General features: G+C 42.3%; 1 protein-coding gene across 2 annotated transcripts in view; it reads left to right on the top strand.

Annotated features, from left to right (window-relative positions):
- The window catches only part of MAP4K1 (mitogen-activated protein kinase kinase kinase kinase 1), a 115,117-nt gene that overhangs the window by 15,710 nt on the left and 75,822 nt on the right, over nucleotides 1-23,585 (top strand). For both annotated transcript variants that reach the window (XM_089658195.1, XM_089658194.1), the window contains exon 2: nucleotides 19,322-19,379. In XM_089658195.1, coding sequence (XP_089514321.1) covers nucleotides 19,322-19,379 — 58 coding nt within the window. The remainder of the gene's footprint in view (nucleotides 1-19,321; nucleotides 19,380-23,585) is intronic.

Below are 23,585 nucleotides of genomic sequence, written 5' to 3'. Positions count from 1 at the left end.
GCTTGGTGTGCTCAGAATGAAAACTAGAGAAGGGGAATTAGAAGGATCACACGGTATTTAAGAGGAATTGAAGATGATGAATATGAACAGGCACTACTTTATGTTACATAACATACAATCACAAATACATATATCCGATAACATTTTTATGGGTAACGTAAACTTTAAATGGCTTTCTTGCACCGCAGTCAGTTATGAATAAACATGAGTGCTTGATCAGATAACACAAGGCGTATCACAGTGACAACACTTGTAATATCTAGTGTAACCAGTTCAATAAATAAAACCATCAAACATGGATCTACAAAGAAAGGAAGATTTGGGTTTTTTTTTTGAGGTTTAAAAAGACTTTATCGATCCGATTTGAACTAGATAGTTAAACAAGTGTAGTCACTTTGATACATCTTGTGTCGTCTGACCTAGCACCTAGATTTGATCATAAGTAATTGATTATTACTATCTGACAGTTATTAAAGCCCCTCATTGTGATGCATTATGCAATGCTTCCTGGCTGGTTTGTAGAATAATCTATTTTACTTTTATTTGTCATTTATACCTGTATGAAATGATACTCATGGACTTGCCATACTCCTCCTTTTCCACAATTTTCAGCTAGGATTTCAAGGAGTTTCAAAGAGCATTTATCATCTCCAACACTGACTGTGGTTTGGACTTCTTTCCTTCACTTGAAGGATTTTTTGGATAGAACAATAAATCACAATTTGTAATATATTTTTTATGCCATGATGAAGGATCTGTGCATAGCTTAAAAACTCTGGATGATATCTATGCAGGGGGAATAGTGCATATTAATCTTCAGGATATTGATCTCAGCCTCAACTATGCTGTCCAGTTAATATAATTTTCTTCCCTGTTTACATCATTTGTGAAAAGGATGAGAATGCCATAAGACAAGCAGTAAGTCCAATAGGTCTTTATTGCATGTAACAAGATCAGAAGAAAAAGCCAATGTGTTTCAGGTACCCAAAACTCCTTGTTCATCAGGGATGAGAAGTAGGAGATGATAAAATGACATAAAAAAGGTAATCTACAGAGGAATATTTTAAAATGGCCTAATTTACTATATAAATACAATGTAAAATATATGAAATATACAATGGACCCAAAAAGAATATAATATCAAATGTGCACGAGGAGTCAATGAACTACAATAAAAAAAAAAAGTGAACATGAAAATAATAAGAATCTTAATCTGTGTAGGGTATATTAATAATGAAATATACCTATATCTGATATATACAATTGACCCAACATTAAATTAATATTCAATTTGCATGGAGAGTAATTAAAATATAAGAATAAGTTAATATTAAAATAAGACAAATCTTAATCCATGTAGAGTATGTTAATAATAAAATAATGTTTTGCAGTACAGTTGTATATTATGAGTAATATTAATGGATGAGAGGTATAAATGGGAATATACTTAGAGTTAATCATAGTAATAATTAGCATCTGCCATAACATAAAAAAGTATACCTTTTGTAATGATAAAACTCCTAGTTCCAAATCCACAGAATAAGTCGAAAAGTTAAACTGCATTGCTGGATGTATCAGCTACAGGAACAAACAGCATGACCGGATGGACCAAATAAAAACTAAACAGATAATAGCAAGAACCAGAGGGTATAGTCAGAAAACTTATCTCAAATAATGAGCTTTATTCTACCTTAGATTCTGAAGGGAAAACTTGCCAGTAAACTGCAAAATAAAAGGATCTGGGCTGGGAAAAGAAAGCGTGAGAATGTTATCTCCTTATTCACAAAGTGTCAAAGTAAGGTTCAACAATACCAAGAAAGATAAAATTGTGTCAGAATGAATGAATACTGTGTTGGAATGTTACTAGGGCCAAATGGAAGCAATGCTGGGGTTGATTTACTAAATAGTAATAGACTGTTTACTTTGCAAGGGAATTTCCCCCAAAGTTGAGTGAATGAGGTGAAGCTCTGCTGATTTCCATCATTCAATCAATGGCAAGCAAAAATGCTGTTTTCTTTATTTTCTTGTACATGGTTGGGTATTCTTTGCAAAATGTAATTTCATCTTTTTTCACTAAGGTCTGCAGCTATTTCCTTTGGGAAGTGCAACTTGCCCTGCAAAGTGAACAGTCTATTTGCCTTTAATAAATCAACCCCACTGTGTCAGAAGAAATTCAAGAATGTTTACTTTTAAGGCCCAATATAGTAATGAGACTATATAGTGTTTTATACAATATAAGTGAATGGATGGAGTATGCATGTACAATTTGTTCTCCCATGCAAAGTCTTGCAACCTTCTTATGCAGCTAGTATAAAAAAGAAAGGTAATTAATAATTTGATTAGTCCCTTCCTACACATTATGTTGGTGGGATGAAGTGGGTTGATAGTTCCTCTTAGAGTAAAACCATAATGTGTAACTACAGTGAAAACATTTTATTTTAGTTTTGCATAGAGCAGGGAGTATTCAAAATCCCTGTAATATAAATTTTACCTTTGAGTCCCATTGTGGAGATTTCCCCTTCCTTTCTGTACCTTGAAAACAACAGGAACTGAGAAGAAATAGCTACAAACTGGGAAATTTCGTTGTCACCAGAACAGATGGTGTCCCAATCGGAAGATTTCCTCTCACCTCCTAGTTTAGTGACAACTCGTATACCTTTACTACTGTATCCAAAACTATAAAAAAGAGAGGTATAACTAGAGACAGTGGCATCCCTAGGCAGGTGCGGGGGGTGCGTGCCGCACGGGGTGACACTGACACGCTCCATGAAAAGGTAAGTTTTAAAGCAAGCTGGTGATCCCCGCAGCATGGAGCGGAGTCCGATCCATTATGCTCCCCAATCCGCAGATCCGATCCATCTTGCGGGGATCCACGGCTTGCTTTAAAACTTACCTTTTCGTGGAGCTCTTGGAGAGATCAGTTAACCCCATATAGGTTGCAAGCCGATGATCCCTGCAGGATGGATCAGATCTGCGGATTGGGGAGGATAATGGATTGGACTCTGATCCATTATGATCAATCCGCAGGTCTGATCCTTCCTGCAGGGATCATCGGAGGTGGTGTCGCCAAGTGTTACCTTACTGGGTGACACCAACCCTAGGAATGCCCCTGGCTAGAGATACGCCAAGTCACTTCCTCCAGTATTTTAAAATTCATCTTCGCTTCAAGAACTGTATACTACCAAAAGTTTAAATGGTGGATTTATAGGTATCTACAATGAGAAAAGTATGGGGCTTCTATTGCTGATTATCTTCAGAAAATGCTAGTTACATGGCATCTCTGACTTCAACACTTGGTCCTCCAACCTGGTGCAAGGATAGTAGCAATTAGTCACATTCAACTGGATTTGTTATGTAATGTAGAAGACATTTAATATCTTATCCAATCCACCTCTTAAAGCCCAACTCCAGGATTTTTAAATAACTCACCCTTGTAGTGGGGACCCCTCTGCACTGCAAGAGTTAAATTCTCATTATGTCTAGGGGGCGCAGTGCAGGCTCTTTCACTTACCCTATACCTTCTCCGGCCATCTCCTCTACCCTCCTCTGCCCAAAGTTCCAATAAGGAGACATAGAAACATAGAAGGGTGGCAGCAGAAAAAAAGTGGTCCATTGAGTCTAGCCAATTGTTTATTTATTAACTTTTATGTCTGAGTGAATATATGTTTGTTCAAAGCATGTTTGAATCCACTCACTATTAACTGACTCACTACCTCTGCTAGAAGTCTGCTCCAAGCATAAACTACTTTTTGGGAAAAATAATATTTTCTAAGGTTAGTTTTGAACTTCCCGCCTACTAGTTTGAGGTCATGTCCCCATGTTCTTGATCTTAGCTTCATATCCAAAATATTGCTGTCCTGAACCTCAGTTCCAGCGATACCACTGGCCTCATGTGAACATTCTCAATACCATAAATTCCCCAACAGACATTGGTCAGATTCCAAATTGCCCTGGAAAATGACTGATGGATTGTAAGGCTAGCTGTGCACATTTTGATTTCTCTTGTTCAGCCCCACAGGCTTAGCACGTGAAATCACTTAATTTCCCTATACATGTGTGGGTACATTCAGCCTGCCCATGCATGGTTCGAATCTCAGCTGGTCCCTGCTGAACCAGCCAAGATTTAAACCGCCTATGGCCATCTTAAGTTATACGAAAGGTCAAGCGAATGTGAATAAATGTTATTCTGCTGGAAAAGTGCTTTCAGAATTACAGAAGTGCAGTCTTGTCAGAGAGGCAATGATATGAAGAAAGAAACTAGTAGTAGGTAGGCCAGTGACTCTCAGTCTTATATTGGGAGGTCTGCCATTCAACCTAATGAGACTGAAATAGCAGCTTTTTGATTTTTCGCATAACACTGTGCAACAATCCAGAGTAATTGCCTCCTTGGATGCAGTGAAGGCATTTGACTGAGTAGAATGGGTCTATCTTTGAGAAGTCTTCAGGCACTTTGGATTTGGGCCAAAATATATCACCTGGATCCAGTTGTATAAAGCTCCTAAGGCACATGTTTGTACCAATAACTGGGTGTCTGATCCATGTGCACTACATTGTGGTACCCGCCAGGGCTGCCCCTTATCTCCTAGTTTATTTGCCTTAGCACTGGAACCCCTGTCTATATTAGTCAGGGAATCTCTGGCAATTAGGGGCCTTCTGGTAGGTACAGTGGAAGATAAATTATCCTTATATGGGGATGATGCCCAATTACTGTATATCTTAATTATGCAGGTCCCTCGTTCCTGAAGGCTTCGGAGCTTTTTGATGCACATGGCTCCTTCTCAGGAGTCCATATAAACTGGACTAAATCTCTCCTTTTTGGCTTGGATTACGGCGCTCACGTGGAGGTGTCTCTCTCGCCACTAATGTGGGACGACAACTTCCGTTATCTGGAAGTTTACATCACTAAGGACATATCCCATTTCCAGGAGAATAATCTTTTTTCCCCTCATGTTGTTACTACGGGAGTGGTGTCAAGCTTGGTCAAGTCTTCCCCTAAATTTGAGAGGCTACATCAATCTTTTAAAAATGATGCTCCTACCTAAATTCAATTACATTTTTTTTAAACTGCCCAGTGTGAGTGTCTACACCATTTTTTAGTCACATAGATCACCTAGTATGTTCTTTTATCTGGAATGGTGTGCTTCCTCATCTCACTAAGTCCACCTTACACCTCCCTTCTCATCTAGGAGGCCTTGCACTCTCAAACTTTAAAATGTATTTCTGGGTGGCAATGCTAGTGACGGTCTACTGGTGGTTTGGGGATCTTAGGTCCAACACTGCTGGCTGCCTGGAAGCAGCCCACCTTGGCTCCTTAGCTGATCTGCATAATATAGTGTATAGGGGTGTAAGGCATATGATGCTGTCCCTGGCCCCACACAAGCAATCTTTAGAGTTATGATGATGGTTAGATGCAAATTTTTGAGGCCTAACCACTGGTCCCCAGCCCAACCTCTTTGGGGGAATCCCTCCCTTCTACATCTTAGATCTATTCAGGACCCCCAGCTATGAGCACGGTATGGCATCAAGACCCTAGCGGATATTATGCCCACTGGAATATTGCTACCACTCTCACAACTTTCTTCTCTGTTACACCTACTGCAGAGGATGCTATTATGAATTACAGCACGAATCAGTGCAATTTCCACTGCCACCTATCATGCAGGCCAACAATATTGTGCAGCTAGTCTCAGGCTGTGACCTCCTCAAACTGTTATGTTCCCTATATTGGGCATTATGTGTAGATTCCCCCAAGATTGACCGCCTTTGGGATCTTTGGAGGGAGGATGTCCCCTCCCTTACAAAGGATGACTGGGAGGACTGTCTAGAACAAGGCCCTAAGTTGGTCATCTCCTCTAGACATAAACTGATACAGGTTAAGTTCTTGCACAGGGTTTATTATACCCCTGTAAAGCTCCATAAGATATATTAGGAGAGGGACCCTACCTGTACCCACTGCCGGTTACATCTAGGAACGTATCTACATATGTTTTGGGAGTGTCCCAAAGTTTGAGGTGTTTGAATTGATTAACCTCTGATTGCAGCTGACCCTGCCTCTCTTACCCACACTAATATCTTACCTACTATACTATGCCAAGAAGGAAATTTTGTTGAGGTGGGCCTCGGTGGACCCCTCTGCTGTATTGTCCTGGGAGGCCACAATTGATGTGGTGTTGCCTATGTATAAACTCACCTACTTGAACCATGGATGTCCATGGAAATATGATAAAATGTGGCTCCCTTGGACATTGCAGCATTTGAACTCATGGTTGGGTCCCCCTAGATGTCTGGTCTCAGTACCCATTGGAGATATGCTATAGAGTATCTTGTACTTCCTCCCCCCCCTCTTTTTTCTATGTCACCCCTTCCACCCCCTCCCCTTTCCTCCCCCCTCCCCTCCGTTCCACCGATTTCCATGGACTCCACCAGTCCTAATCTTTACTTGGGAACTGTATGTGATATTTCACTGTTTCGTGTGTAATTGTGACTACCTAACTGGCTTTTTAGTCCTTCTGCAATGCTGTTGTTTCATTTGTACTGTATTCATTACTGCTGTATTATGTGTACCATGTCAATGTTCTCTATATGCACTGAATTAAATTGTGCTAATGTATTTTTCAATAAAGCAGTCCTGCTTTGTAAAAAAAAAACCAAAACATTGTGCAACCAGATCAGCCAGCTGGGGCTTCTCCGATAAGCGTTAGGAATTTTATCCCAAGCCCAGCCACACCATTGGCCTTAAGGTCATGTCCCTATGTTTCTTGATCTTGGTTTCATATTGACAATACTGCCCTTCCGAACCTTAGTCCCAGACCCACCATTGGCCTTGTGAGCATTTTCAGTACTAAAAACTCCTCAATGGGCATCAGTCAGATTCTGAATTGCCCTGGAAAATGACTGTTGAACTGGAAGGTTAGCCATACATATTTACATTTCTATTCCATAAGCTGAGCAAGAAAAATCACTTGATTCCCCCATACACATATAAACATTGTGGATAGAGGAATCTCTCCTGTCAGCTGTTGTATTCAGACAGACAGCTCATCTGGCTGTCTGAATACCCAAACAGTGACTGTATCTGACTGTGTTAAAATTTTCAGTCAAAGTTGTGCCAGTTGCTTACAAGAAGGCACCTCAGATTCCCTCCAATTCAGCAGGAAGTGGCCAAACCTGACCCGTGTATGGCCAGCTCAAAAGGTTTGGTTTTCTAGATGGGTGTGGGAAGGTAACAGTTGTTTGTGATGCAATTGTAACATGAGAACTAATGCATAATAGAAACTGAAGCCAATTAAAATGAGTCTATCAGAATAAAAATGGGAGTAGCAATTGCTGAAATATTATTTGTTCATTAGAAGGTCAGGCTTGGGTGCTTTGATTTTGATCATGGCTTCATTGTCTACTGCAGCCTTTCTCAACCTTTTTAGCATGGTGGAACCATTGAATGAACTATCTGGGATGCTTGCTAGCTTGAATCTCTTATTACTTGCTTTGCTCTTTTTCTTCCTCCACACTGCTCGTCTCTTCTTCTGGGCTCTACCCTATTCTTTCCTCCTCTACCCCCCATTTGTTTTTTTCCTTTCTCTCTCTCCCCTTACTGACCTCCTCCCACTCCAGTCCCAACCAGAAGCTTCTTTATCTAATGCGATTGGGAACCTGTCCCTACCCCCTACCCTTTAATTTTGTGTTTCCTATGGTTTTTGGCTAGGGTCCCCCGGACCCGTCAATTGGGATTGTCCTGGCCCTGTTGGTCGGGACAGTCAGTTTATAATACTGTACACTTAAAATATAAACATTGACGTTGTACTTCTGCTTCTGTCAGCCATTTCCTCTGAGTGGGAACCAAACACTCCTTTATTTACAATGTACTGTTTGTATTTTACCACAATAAAAATTATTATACTGGAATTAACTACTCCTTACAGTGCTAAAAAGATCATTGGTGTCAATGGTTTACTCATCTGAGAGACAGAGGTTGCTTATTGCCCAAGGAACCCCTAGCAACCAGTGGAGGAACTGTAGGGTTCCATGGAACCCTGGTGGAGACTGACCTAGAACAAACATTGAAGAGCGAACAATTGGCAGGGGCTGTAACCTAGGAGGGGTAGGCTGCACACTAGTTACTTATTCAGGTCAGCAGATGAACGATTTTCATAGGTATACTTTTCAAATGTTTTCATCCTGTAAAGAATGTAATTTTAAAGGGTACCTGCATTCATGGTGCACCTTGTATAAGCAGCTACGTCCATACCACCTGGGAAAATGATAATGGACTAGATCCAATTGGTTGATGTACTCCAGCCCAAAGCCAAGAGATGTGTGTCGGTCACCTTTTGCTTTGGAGAGGGCTGTTGAGAAACAAGAAAGGGGCTCTGCCCTGGCAAACGGGAGCAGCCCGTTTCCCAGTAGTGGCTGAAATTGGCTTTCTCTGTAGCAAAGGCAGATGGAAATGAACCTCGGAAGTGTGCAAGATATAGTGTCAATGGTATGGCAGGTAGGACAAATAGAGGCCTTTTACTTTTATCAAGGTTACTTAAAATGGTATTAAACCCGCAAACATACATTTATTATATTGCAGCTTAACATTTCTTAAATTTGGTTGTTTCATTTGTTTTCTTTTATAGGATTTTCTTTCTCTTTATTTTAACCTGTGATATGGCCAATAACACACTTCCTGTTTTACGGTGTCTCCACTCTACTTGAATTAGCAATGGAGACACTTTTGGACAGCAGCATTGGCAGTCTGTGGAGATGGTAATGCTAGGTGCACAAATAGATTTAGATGGACTTTGCTAACAATTTAAAGCTGAATTACAGCTAGCATTTACAACAACAGTTTTTTCTTTTCTTTTTAGGATAATGTTTTCACATAAATTGATAAACATTGACCATTGTAAGCACCCTGTCAGTGGTAAATGATTTGTCTTTTGCTGAACAGTTTGACTTGATAAATGAAGTTGAAAAATAACAGACTGGCTGGCTGGATCACCAGCTGAAAATAAAGGAAAAAATCCCATAGAACGAAAACTAATGTAGCCACTGCATCTAAGAATTCGTAAGCTGCAAAATATTTCATTTTTGTTTTTGTTTTGATCAAACGATGAACACTGCAAGCATGTTTATTACTTTAGTGTTAATTGCAGTTTTTGTGATGATGCATAGGAGTGGGTTGGGTGTAATTTGTTTGAGGACCTTAGGTGTTGGTTGTTAATATTGAGTCCAGTAGTAGGATTATTGAAAGGGTTTTTTACTGGGGTGCAAGATACAGTGGGGTTGATTTACCAAAGGCAAATAGACTGTGCACTTTGCAAAGTGCAGTTGCACTCTGGAAGTGAAGTTGCTCCAGAGCATATTAAATGAGGTGAAGCTCTATTTTGCAAGGAATACCCAATCACATGATAGGAAAATAAAAAAAAACAGCATTTTTGCTTGCACATGATTGGATAATGAAAGTCAGTAGAGCTTCTGCTCATTTACTAAGCTCTGGAGCAACTGCTCTTGCAGAGTGCAGCTGCACTTTGCAAAGTGCACAGTATATTTGCATTTAGTAAATCAACCCCAGTATGTCTCCCAGGGATTTAAAATGGTGTTCCACATCATTCAAAGGTGGATAATGGAGTCTTTGTTTTGTGGCATGCTATGTAGAGGCCAAAACCATAGGCGCCAAAAGTCATGTTCGTGTATGTGCTTTTTGGGAACTAGGCTGCAGGTTGGTGCAATAGAAAATGGGATACATGGATGTTTGAATAGTTAACAAGAAGGATATCAAAACCATTCCCTCTTTATTGAAGGGATGATAGACGTATCCAGTTTGTCTCCAAGTGAGTGACACACTCTCCAAGACTCCTGAAAGTGTAGGATATTGGCAGGGCAAGAATCATTGCAAGAGAGCAAAGTTCCAACACATCACTCTCCAGTCTTGTGCTATTGGAATTTTCCACACCTTGAAAGAGTCACTTTAAAGTGGTCATAAACCATTATACCCACTGAAGTGGCCTGCCTCAGGTGATATAAAGAGGTGAAACAAATCCTCTTACATAAGTTGTACCTATTTGCAGCCTTCTGTTCGCTACAACCAGGGGCGGACTGACCATTTGGAAACTCGGGCACTGCCTGAGGGTCCGGGGTCAGTAGGGGGCCCCATGAGATACACCTGGTACCTTTTTCATAGGCTTTTTTAAGTTTAGGCAAGGACACAGGGGCCCCATGATCCCCTATTGCCCAGGGGCCCCATGAGTTGTTAGTCCGCCCCTGGCTACAACCTTCCAAAACACACAGATCAAAGGCTTTTTCTTAGTTCCAGAAGGCAAGGAGCAGGGATCTGACATCACATGCTGGACAGAATAGAAAGGGGGGGGAGAATTATCTTGGTGTCATTTTAGACTGTCAGATATGACTTGTGCAGATAGCAGAGGGAGGAGAGATCAGAGAGGAACCACACTCTGTGCTTTGGATTCCGGCAAATACTCACTAGAGAAAGATATTCTTTATTCATTTTTCATTTCAGACATTTACTACCAGTTTTATGTAAAATGCGTAGAATAAAGAACAACCACAAAATCATAACCATATAGTTATTAATTTATTTTAGCTTTTGTTGGAACATGGAACATCCCTTGAGGTAGTGAGCTAAAAACAGAAAAATGAAGTCAGCTAAAAATTAGGTTTGCAGGATTCCTGATGATCAGAGGCGTTTCTATTTTCAGAGTCAATTAGAAAATGCAAAAAAATGGACAGAGGTTTAATCCTTTCCCTGCTCTATACAAAATGAAATAAAACAATGTGTGGCTTTAGATATACTGTAAGCTTTGTGGAAATCCTGTTATCAGTAAAATATGAGGAGTCCTGTTTTTGACCTGAAAATGCTAGTTGATTGGCTGTCATGCTGACCCTGTCTGGGTCTGTCACTGTTACTGTCTGATAAGTGTGCAGATCAAGAAAGTCAGCAGCAATGTCAGAAGCTGGGGACAGTCCTGTCTTTCAGGAGGCTGTCCCCAGATAAAAAGTGTCCTGATTGAGAAAAATAAGCTGCACTCTGGAAAAAAACAAAAGCAAAAGAAAACAACCTTTAATATCACTTTAATCATGACAACCCATCTCTTACTTTGGAATATATGAAACCCATCTGGATGAGATCCCCCTTATCTTTTTAATATAGCTGAAGTTTATGTATGATTTATATACTTGTTGCTTTACCCCCGTAGAAGCTTCCAATTTTAACTGGTCTTCCATAAACAGTGTGGAGGCCACCAATCACACAGACAACAGTCCATTCACTCTGGCTCCATTAAACAGTCTAGGGCAGCCTTTTCAACACAGAGGAACCCTTGAAATAACTTTCTGCTCCCAGGGAACCCCTGCTAAAAAGAACTATATCTACAACTCTTGATATATTAGTGCAGGGGTGGGCAAACAATGGGTTCATATATTGGACGCGGGGGCCGGACCAAGAGTAGAAGAATGATGTGTATGTGTCATCCATAGTAAGTATAGTAATATTCCCCCATAGTAAGCATAGTAATTAATCCCCCATATAGTAATTCATCCCCCATATAGTAATTCACCCCCCATATAGTAATTCATCCCCCATAGTAATTCATCCCCCATATAGTAATTCATCCCCCATAGTAATTCATCCCCCATATAGTAATTCATCCCCCATATAGTAATTCATCCCCCATAGTAATTCATCCCCCATATAGTAATTCATCCCCCATAGTAATTCATCCCCCATATAGTAATTCATCCCCCATAGTAATTCATCCCCCATATAGTAATTCATCCCCCATAGTAATTCATCCCCCATATAGTAATTCATCCCCCATATAGTAATTCATCCCCCATAGTAATTCATCCCCCATATAGTAATTCATCCCCCATAGTAATTCATCCCCCATAGTAATTCATCCCCCATATAGTAATTCATCCCCCATAGTAATTCATCCCCCATATAGTAATTCATCCCCCATATAGTAATTCATCCCCCATAGTAATTCATCCCCCATATAGTAATTCATCCCCCATATAGTAATTCATCCCCCCTATATTAATTCATCCCCCCTATTAATTCATCCCCCATATTAATTCATCCCTCATATAGTATTTCATCCCCCACAGTACTATTCCCCCCCAGTAGTAAGCCAAGTCCCCCCTGTGTCAATTCACTTACCTTTGCTCCGCGCGTTCCTCTCGCCGTGTTCCCGTGCCGTTCCGGTCTTCAGGGCGGACTGTGAGAGGAGCCTAGCTCCCCTCACGTTCGTCACGCTGCCCCGCCTACACACATCCTGACAGCCAATGTATCATGCTCCGTGGGCCGGATTAAAAGGTCCGCCGGGCCGTATACGGCCCGCGGGCCGTAGTTTGCCCATTGCTGTATTAGTGGTCATTATGAAGAATGCAACCTACATTTGTGGTCATTTTGAAGAATTACCCCTTACAGATAGCTAAAAAGATCAATGGTGTCAGTGGTATGGTATCTGAGAGGCAGAAATTGATCAGGGAACCCCTAGCAACATCTGGAGGATCCCTAGTTGAGAAACCCTGGTCTAGGGGGATGTCTTTGTAAGGTTTATTGCTTGTAGAACCTGTAAGAGGAGAGAGGCTGACGTCTAACAGGAGGACATACTTTACTAGATGATACTTCTTTGAACAGTCTTTTAAGCCAGGAACAAAAGGTAAGGCAGAACTGAGACCTTGCAGAAGCCGTCTCAGAGAAAGCTACCACAGGCACCCCGACAGTAGAACAGCAAATTGTCTCTATAATCCTGAGCTCAGGTCAGTACTCCACAATGCTCCAGCGCAGCTACACGCCTTCCAACATTCACCAGGCACTCTTCAGTGTGCCCTCCAGACCAGATACTTAGGTGAAACTGTTTAGTTAGCTCCAAAGGTCATTCGAAATAGCCCCCACAGCTCTACTATAGCTGGGACTTCGATGAACATCAGCAGATCTGCTCCAAAGGGGCAGCAGCCTCTGGGGCTGGGAACTCCATCAGAACAAGAGCAAGGGCTACTCCAGAGCCCAAACTATTTATATTCTCCATAGCCACCTATTGGGCACACCTCTCCATGGATTGACTGGGGCACACTAAATTTTCAAGCTTCCCATCTGCCTCTCTCAGCCCTCTGTTATGGAAGCCTACAGAATGAAGGGGGAACAATCAAACTTACAGCCCGTGGAATCTAGAAAAGTCCAAATAAATCAATAGCTGCTCTGTGGAAACTACAAATCACTGTTGAATTCTTCAATGTTATTTTTGGGTCGTGTGTTGAGCAGCTGCCCTCTGCATAGTAACCACAAGGGGTCGCTTACTTGGTACTGCCAACATTAACTGAAGGCCGTGTAATTTCTACGAGTACAAGGCATTCTCTGATTGAATGAGGTGAAGATCATGACTCTGCCTTGCCTCTCCCCCTTATCCAATCAAAGGACCAGCCCTGGCAGCCCCGTGTTCCTGCAAAGTGAACTTTGGATTTAAAAAGAAAAAAACAAATCTGCATATTCACCTCCATGGTGTATCAGCAATGTGATGCTGCAGCTGCGCCTTGCTGATTCTAAGACTGAGAATTAAGCAATCACATGACTGCTATTCTCAGTCTGGGTCTTCACTGGGCAGATAGTGGTGGCTGTCAGTCACCACTCTCTGCTCAGCCCCTCTAGCGCTCATTGGAGTGCTGGGCTGGAGAGGGGGTGGGAGCGGCTGGCTCAGGATTTCATTGGTGCGCTGAATGCTGTGTCAGCTGACAATTAGGCATCTGGGTGGATCCCAATATTATTTTCAGGATCCTTTCAGAGTTCGGAGCAGCTCTGTGACATCAGCCAACAATGGACTTTAGCCTGCTGTTGGCTGATTCTGGGTCACAGGAGAGCACAAGTAAGTGCACTCCAGTAATTGGCAAGAGAAATCTGTCCAAAAAAAAAACTTTGCTCATACTTCTCTTTTAATGAAATGTCTCACATGTGTGTGTATGTATGTGTGTGTGTACATATAGCACCTAGGCATGCAGACTGCTTCTATAAACATTTGTAAAAAAATGGGTCACTCTCAGTGACTTCAAGTGTGGTACCGTGATAGGTTGCCACCTGTGCAATAAGTCCATCCGTAAAAGTGTCCTGGCTACTAAATATTCCACAGTCAACTGTTAGTGGTGTTCTAACAAAATGGAAGCAACTGGGAACAAAAGCAACTCAGCCAAGAAGTGGTAGGCCACGTAAAATGACAGAGTGGAGTCAGCGCATGCTGAAGTGCTCAGAAGTCACCAACTGTCTGCAGATTGAATAGCTAACGACCTAAAGACCTTCATGTGGCCTTCAGATTAGCACAAAAGTGTGTAGAGAGCTTCATGGAATGGGTTTCCATGGCCCAGCAGCTGCATCCTATCCCTACATCACCATGTGCAATGCAAGGCATTGGATGCAGTGATGGACAGTGGAGATGTATTCTCTGGAGTGACGAATCACGCTTCTCTGTCTGGCAATCTGACGGATGTGTTTGGATGCGTCGGTTGCCAGGAGAACGGTACTTGCCTGACTCCATTGTGCCAATTGTAAAGTTTGGTGGAGGGGGGATTATGGTGTGGGGTTGTTTTTCAGGGGTTGGGCTTGACCCTTTAGTTCCAGTGAAGGGAACTCTTAAGGCGTCAGCATAACAAGACATTTTGGACAATTTCATGCCCCCAACTTTGTGGGAACAGTTTGGGGATGGCCCTTTCCTGTTCCAACATGACTGCACACCAGTGCACAAAGCAAGGGCCATATAGATATGGATGAGCGAGTTTGGGTTGGAGGAACTTGACTGGCCTGCACAGAGTCCTGACCTCAACCTGATAGAATACCTTTGGGACGAATAAGAGCGGATCCTGTGAGCCAGACCTTCTCGTCCGACATCAGTGCCTGACCTCACAAATGTGCTTCTGGAAGAATGGTCAAACATTCCCATAGACAAACTCCTAAACCTTGTGGACAGCCTTCCCAGAAGAAATACTTTTGGCAATATAGTGTGTGTATATATGTATTTCAGAATATGTTTATGATGTTGTAATTTAGTTCTCAATCATACGGCTTGCAGATACTCTGCATTGATATTTGCGGCTTTCTTGCTCGGTTTAGCCTTCAGCAAAGATGTGCTCATGTGAACTCTATTCTGCAATATTTTTCTTAGAACCCACAGGAGACTCCAGCCTACACAAGGGCTTCCCCGGGGGCAGATTCTAGACTGTTAAACGTGGGGGCGGTGTAGTTTGTTCCAGTGCTAATATCACACTGGAAATGACATTTAAAACATAGCCTTTATCATAAAAACCTTTGTCAGGTGTGTGTGTGTGTGTACTTGTTCATAGATCAAAGAAGGAGATCTTTTGAATAAAATGGCTTTGTTCTGATCTACTCTTTAATGTGTATCCTGACACCGTTTTTGTGAAGGTGTCAGGCAATGGAGAGCTGCTAATTTCCATGGCTTTGCCTTTGCAAGGAAGGGAGGCAAAAGTCTTCAGTTTAGTGACATTGTCCATTGATTGCCCCTTGACTTCAATGGATGAGCTTGGCAAAGTGACATGGAGTTAAAATTGCCACAATGTGATGCCTAGCATTGCGACTGCACCAATGTGTACACACCTAAGCAGCGGCCACCATGTTTTTTTGAAGGTGGGTAGTCAGGAGGCAGTAAAAATGCAGCTGAACTGCTTGTTTTGACCATCTGTGTGAACGAGACCTTATTGAGGCTGAAGAGCTTTCATGTGTTTGGGAAATAAAAGCACTGTTTGTAATTATGTCATCTTTTGTAGTTAGCATGTAGGCAGGTGCAATTTATCCTCCATCCAGTAGGTGGGGCTGTGCCATTGTACAGATTGAGTGGAGGCCTAAAGGAACATTCTTCTTTCGACAGTTGGTACTTCGGCAAAAGTCAGTGAACGGCTATAGGACAGTACAGTGGCTAAATGGTTAGCACTTCTGCCTGGCAGTACTAGGGTCGCTGGTTCAAATCCCAACCCAGCATCACCTGCCTGGAGTTTGCATGTTCTCCCTGTGACTGCGTGGGTTTCCTCCCACACTCCAGAGACATGCTGGTAGGTTAATTTTCTCCTGTCTAAATTGTCCCTAGTATGTGTATGTATGAATGTAAGTTAGGGACTTTAGATTGTACGCCCCTTGAGGGTTAGGGACTGATGTGAATGTACAATATATATATGTAAAGCTCTGCGTCAATTGACGGCGCTATATAAGTACCTGAAATAAATAAATAAATAAATCCCTTATTGGGAAAAGTGACATGCAGCCATAAGCCCAATGCGTTTCGGCTGATCAGGCCTTATTCATGGCTATTGGCTGAAATGCGTTGGAGTTATAGCTGTATGTCACTTTGACCAATAAAGGTTAACCGTTCACGGACATTTACCGAAGTGCCGGCTTTTTATTGAAGTCTCTCTGCTGTGTGAGGTTTTCAGACACCTCTTAGTGTCAGGGAATGCGCATACTTATGCATAGGCACTGGACCCCTGTAAGCCCTGCTCATGGCTAATTAGCAATGCCCCAATTTTTAGTGTGCAACTGATCATAAGGAATGATTACTGTTCGTGGAGGGACAGTATAGGGATACCGCTGATACTTGTATTCTGTCTCGTCACCTGAGTGGCTGCCGCAGTCCTCTGTTCAGTCTAGAAGAGGCGCTAGTGTGTTTTCTGGTCAGCCACCCCTCCAGCAGACATTGTACTTGGCATGGTAATTCCACTGTATTACTGTGTCATTGCCAAGTGGTCTGCTGTTAAGACCCGTGCTTCACTCAATGCCTTACGCTGCATCTTGAGCCAAGAGTGCCGGGTCTTTAGCACCTACATGGTGTTACTACTAGAATTAATACAAATACTACTGCAAGTGTTACTGCAATTTACTTTAATAACTACTTATTCAAATATAAGAACTTATACCACCATATGGTCTCTATGTGAACGCTCCCTCCCCATTGGGTACCACAATGCTTAGCTCTGCCCACAAATTGTCTTTTTTGTTTTCCCATTTAATTGACTAGTTAAAGGGAAATTCCATGTGCTCAATAAACAGACATGCATACAGTAACTATTGTTTATTAGTGTGCTTTTGTAGATATTGTTTAAAAGAGAAGTGTGGGATTGCTTTTTTTTTTTTTCTTAAATTATGCTTACCCAGGTGGATGCAGTATCGGTTCGATGCTGCATCTGTTCACCTACTGGTTCTAACCAGGGGCGAACTGAGAACTCATGGGGCCCCCAGGCAATAGGGGATCATGGGGCCCCTGTGTCCTTGCCCAAGCTCAAAAAAGCCTATGAAAAAGGTACCAGGGGCATCTCATGGGGCCCCCTACTGACCCCAGGCCCTCGGGCAGTGCCCAAGTTTCCAAATGGTCAGTCCGCCCCTGGTCCTAACCCTGGGTTCACACCTAAGCATTTTCCGCAGCATGACTACAGTCATTTTAACATGATTCCTATGGGACAGGTTCACATCTCTTTTCACCCGTGCGTGTTTTTGGAAAGGGTCAGGGACTTTTTTAAATGCAAAAAGTTGCATTTTTGGTTCTATAGACTTCAATGGAAACACTGCAGAAAAGCATGTAGTGCGTTTTTGACATGTTTTTGATGCATTTTAAATCTGCCTAGTAACAAGAATTAAAACAAAAAAAAATCCCCGAAGAACGCATGTTCAAAAAAATGCACTGCCGAAACTGATCAAATGCAAATTGCATAGGTGTGAACCTAGCCTGAGGGTGAGAACTCAGCAATCACATGACCACTGATCACTGAGTTCTCACAGCCACTCTGAGCAGTCACCATTGTCTGCTCACTATTGTCTGCTCTGCCCCCCCCTGGACTGGCTGAGTGACGTCAGCCCGCTGTCAGCTGAAAATGGGTCACAGGAGTGCAGAACGAACTGCACTCCCGTGATCCACAGGAGAAGTACAGCCAAAAAAGCATTGGCTGTACTTCTTTTAATGTCATATTTACTATGAAAAGCTGCAATTTAGGCAAACTGATAAACATACATTTGTTTTATTGCACAAGAGACATTGCAAGTCTCTTCTGCAGTAAAATGCCTGTCTGTTCACAGTTTACCATAGCTGAAATTAGTAACCCATTCTGTAGTGAATAGGAAAGAGCAAAACTGACAGTTTTCGCTTCTCTAAGTTTTCAGAAATTGGGCCATTTTGGCAAAATACACTGTAGAGATTCAGCAATGCTGAAGATGACTGAACTCCCACGCATGCACGGAAGTGACATCATCCCCCACCCCACACAATGAAAGCAGACAGTGATTGAAACCCCCGAAGATGTCAGCGTCTGGCAGGGAGCTCCGGGACTCCGCATCGTTGGAGCGAAGGTGGAGATCTGAGAGTAGGAGTTGTTGAATAATTTTGCAAAGGCCTCTGGGTAGGGCTGACACCACTCAGTCCACAAAAATTCTGTATGTTGTCAACCCACAACAGAGCTGAGTGCATTTCTGGCAGATCAACAAGTACCCTGTACCTGCAGAGTCTTAAACGGGATAAAACATGGGGAAAGGTGCATGTATTGCAGATATGTATATACTGAAAGTTTTTTTTTTTTTTTTAATTTTTCCTTCATGTATGCTTTAAAGGATACGTTTACTTTTAAGGAAAAAATAATAAATTCACGTGTTTTCTTCTACAGGAGCCTGCAAAGCATTGCACCCGTAATCAGCAGATCACTCCCCCTCCAGCTTTCTGCTCGTACCTGTGTAAGGGCTTTTAGGTAGATAGCTGGGGAAGAACGAATGGACTATGAGCGTGCTGATCAGTGCACTCGTAATCTATTGAGAACTACAAACTATCTGCCATGGTGGAGATGGTACTTGTAGTTTATTCATGTTAGAGATTCTGTATATAGCCCTCAGAACAGACAGTGCACATTCCACATGTGTTTATCTGCTGCTTATCTGCTAACAGGAAACAGGAACTTTATTATACAGAGAATAGACATAGAGTTTAACCAAAGATGCAGCTGAAAATTTATAAACACTGCCATCTACTGGTTGAAGAATATATCTCTACTGAACAGTGGTACTGATGTAAGTTGTACAAAAATACGTGAACATTGTATTCCAGCAATTTATTCATATGAATGAGTGATACAGCTGTGCAGGTGGAACTGATTTTAAATATGACAGCGGCTGTGGGAGAGAAGAACCCCCACCTGCTGTCATGGGGAAGGTGGGGGGCTCCAGAGGTGAGGGGGGATTATGGAACATGCTACACCCTAAAAATGGGTATAAAAGGTGAACTTTAAGACTTCATCTGTTAGCTATTATATATGATAAACATGTCTATATATATTTTTGCAGGCAAGGAACAAGGTGACTGGGGAGCTGGCTGCAGTGAAGATTGTGAAGGAGGAGTCTGGTAAGTCTGATCTTCATTATATACAACATATACATGATATGGCCTTTCCTTCTATGACATTATATGAAGCCTATAGTACCTACCTTTAAAGTAAAACTGTATTGGATATTCACATACTGACATTATGTAGTAAGCGTTTTCTAACCAAGTTACACATCTTGTATAGTACTGTGGGATGAATGTTTTACTGAGTAGCTTCAGCAGACTGGATCCTTTATCAGTGCTGCACTAACTGACCCACTGTAAAGTAGATTGGGGCAGTTGCCGTTTGTTCCCAATGTAAAATTCCCTTGAAATACTTTTGAAATCCATCCAACCTCATGCCTCCCGGCTTTCTAAGATACCTTTGTAGGTAAAACACCTACCCTTCCAAGTTCCCTAGTCAATCAGGCCAAGATTTAGCTAAACACAGCGGCTAAAGCTGGCCATACATGGATCGAAAGTTCGGATTCAGTTCAGCAGGAACCAGCCACATTTCATTCCATCTGTGGCCATTCCAGTCCATGAGAAGTTGATCTGTCAATTGACTTCTCATGATCCGGTATATTGTAGAATTTTGCTTCGATCAGTGCATGGATTAAGTTGTAGCTCTATCCTCTTGAGGGCTGTTGAATTATCTAAACACAGTGGCTACAGCTGGCCATACATGGATTGAAAGTTTTAGATTCAGTTCAGCAGGAACCAGCCACATTTCAATCCATCTCTGGCCATTCCAGTCCATGAGAGGTTGATCTACCAGTTGACTTCTCATGAACCGATATGTTGCAAAATTTTGCTTCGATCAGCACATGGATTAAGGTGTAGCTCTATCCCCTTGAGGGCCGCAGGATTTTGCTGGGTCAATAAAACAGATCTTGAGCTTGTTTTTTGTTGTTTTTATTAAGGCTTAACAACTTGGATGGGGTCTAGGGGTATATGGGATGCCCGAGGAATTGTAGAACTTTGAGGTCAACTTCTTAGCAAAAATGAACAAAAATGTGGACAAAAATCAACAACAGTCTTAGTAAGGAGAACTGAGTACCCTTTGGTGAACCTACTCAGACCCCAGATGAAACTCTCCTCATCCACCTGGCTGTCCTGAGGGTATCCCTGGGAAGGGGTTTCCAAGATCTACTGCTGAGTAGTCTCAGAGGAGAACTAGTTAGGTATTGTACTTGACTGGCCTTTCCCTTCTGTGGCCCATGGAAGTACTCGCACTGTCCTTTTCCTGTAGCCTAATGGGTTGCAGCTGCTTTTAGGCCTTGTGCTGTGCTGGCTCCTTCCCTGCTGACAGGCTTTCCTCTCTAGGAGACTGGGGTACATTGGAGATCTTCCTGTCTTCTCCTGCCAGTAGGTAGGCTCCACACTCCAGCACCTTCATTTAGTCCATTTTCTACCTGATTCCCCTGCTGTTCAGGCTCTCTCACATTTAAGGGCTGTCCTAGCCTCCATGCCAGGTCTCCTGCCTGGGGATTGGCCAGGTTCCCTTAAACATGCAAATCTAGACCTCCCCCCCTCCTCTGCCCCTCTTCCAGAAAGTTCCAGCAGTTTCTAGAAGGGTGGGAGGGCTCCAGAAGCCCTGACCTGTAGACTCTTCCAGCCTGACCTAAGGTAACCTCACTGCCTCACTCCCAGGCTTACTCATCCCAGGCTTCTAACAAGCCTCTGTTAACCACAAAAATCCTATCTACCTAGAGGGCGCTACAAAGATAAAAAAATATTTAACCACTTTAATTGACTCTGTCTAAAATTGGCCCTAGTATGATATTCTACAGAGCACACCCAAGATGATGGTCCCCCATCTGTCCCAACTTTAAATAAAGTGCTTTGAGTCCTCAGAGAGAAAAGCACAATAGAAATAATATTTACCTTACTGTAACGGAACCGACCCAGACTGCGCTTGAATACTTCCGTTAGAATACTGCTTCCCTTTTCCGAACACCTACAACAAACACCACAGATGCCCATACAAGACTAGACAACACCAGTCTTGAAGTAAACCAGGAGGTAGACTAGTTTATTTGAACACAGACACAAGATATATACACTCCGGGGACAATTCCCCCTCCCTGCATAATGATACAGGGCGGGGCAATCTACATTTAGTAACAAGAGACACACAGGTATTCAGACTTCACACCAGCAGACAGTCCCTTCAGGAGGGAGGGCTGCTGGAGACCCCCCCCCCCCCCACTAGGCTAATACACATAAACACATACATCCCATAATAGTTTTCTCTCAAACAATAGAACGATGAGATGCAGCCACATAACATCAAAGAATCAACAACCCCCCACCCCAATATTAGGACAGATCACCCTGTACCCCTAACAGGCACAAGGTGATTTACATATAAGAGGGATATGGGGAGCTGAGACAGGGGTCTCCCCACCTCTCCAAAGTGAGCTGGGTTCCATGGGCCCCCCGCCCAAAGTGACTCCTGTCGCACTCAGCATTTTTGCCACCACCACTTTTCTTTTATACTAGCATTTTTTTATCACAATTAAAATATTCTACAGGTTGGATGAATAGTTAAGGGCAACGTTACTCTTGATCTTTACATGGTACCTTAATTTATAGAGGTCTATACATCAGACTGCAGAGAAGGGAAATTGAAGAGGAAAGGGACAGAGAGGTTTGGTTTCAAATGATGGACAATTGCTTCAAAAGAGGCACAGTGGGAATTCATAACTGAACTCCCATCAGCTAAGAAAGATTTCCTTATGGTAGTTCACCCCCCATGGTAAGGCTCTAATGCTGGTTTGGGCTAAGGGAATACAACAAAGAGGAACACTTGCTTTTTTCCTAACTCCGCTAGCAGCCAGCACTCTTTCTTTCCCACCAGAATGTGGGCAGATCCTCAGCATCCTCATGCTCAATGCAGGACTTCTGGTACATGATTTTCTGATTCAGAACACATTTTTTAGTACATTTCAGCTTCAAAATACATGTGAACCCTCACCTTGTAAAACAACCCATTCAGTTTAAAATATAAATTAAAAAAAATGTGTATGTGTGTGTATATATATATATATATATATATATATATATATATACACACATTTTTTTCCTTTTTTTTAATAAATGATGAACAAGTTTTTCACATGGAGAATATAATACAAAGAGTACAGAACAAGTGTATGGTGCAACAGGCACATATCGGGAATATGAAATGTTGGGGTAACATATTCTTTAAAGATTGCAATAACACATTTTTGTGTCTGCCGTCTTATACCCTTGGTACCCTTTGCGTTACCTGAACATGTAACAAAATGCACAGGAAATGCGCATTATGCACTGTGTTTCGGAAATATGTGTAAAACACGCTACAAACACATGGGACTCTTGCAGTTCCTTTGATTGTTAATGGCACGCCAAGCACAGCAAATATGTGTTTTGCTCCATGGCAAGAGCTCTGTAAATCTGACGAAACATGCTCTGAAAAAACACATGACCTCATGCCCGAAAAGGTTCTGGCACTTCTTTGGTGAAATATGTGCGAAAAAGAATGCAAGTGGGAATGGGGCCTTACTGTGCCTTGGATTAGTAGGGAACACAGATGCTGTGCACAGCCATCCAAAGCAGTGTGCCTGAGCTGACAGGGAGAACTGTTAATAAACAAAACAGTTCTCTTCCCCGTCGGAGATCTTCGGAAATCACCGGGCGCCGGCGAGTAACTACCAGCCGGGACCCGGTGATTGACGCGCACGAATGGCGGTGCGGGTAGGGTACTCGCATGCAGATCATGCATGCCCCCTACCCGGTAATGCAAAATAACGTGTATATATACATGATTTTGCGCACCCGGGCTGCCCTGTAGCAGTATTTCTGCTATAGGGCAGTCGGGAAGAGGGTAAGCTGGGTATACACTAGTAGATCTTCGTACAACAATTCTCAGTACAATGTAAACATAGGGGTGTGGTATATCCAGTGATGTGTGTAGAAATGTGGTCAGATTTGGGCAATGATGTCAGCCACTATCCCTGCCTGTTTACATAACCAGGGATTCCCAGCCAGCAAATGAATTCCACTCCATAACAACCATTAACAGTGGAAGTTATCATATATAAAAAAGACCGAAACTTTAGCTCATCCCTATTTTTGACTAAAGATGTCCCTCTCCTCCCATCCCAGAAAGTTGGGAAGTTGATTTATGTGCAGTCATACTGCCGAGCAAAGAACTGCTTGAAGATTGTATAAAATGAAACAAACTAAATATGAAGTTAG

Source organism: Staurois parvus, unplaced genomic scaffold, assembly GCF_062004578.1.
Source record: "Staurois parvus isolate SC_StPar_1 unplaced genomic scaffold, SC_StPar_1.0 ptg001058l, whole genome shotgun sequence".
NCBI classification, from domain to species: domain Eukaryota; kingdom Metazoa; phylum Chordata; class Amphibia; order Anura; family Ranidae; genus Staurois; species Staurois parvus.
The sequence above is the reverse complement of the archived record's forward strand: the minus strand, read 5'-3'. Positions and strand labels throughout refer to the sequence as shown.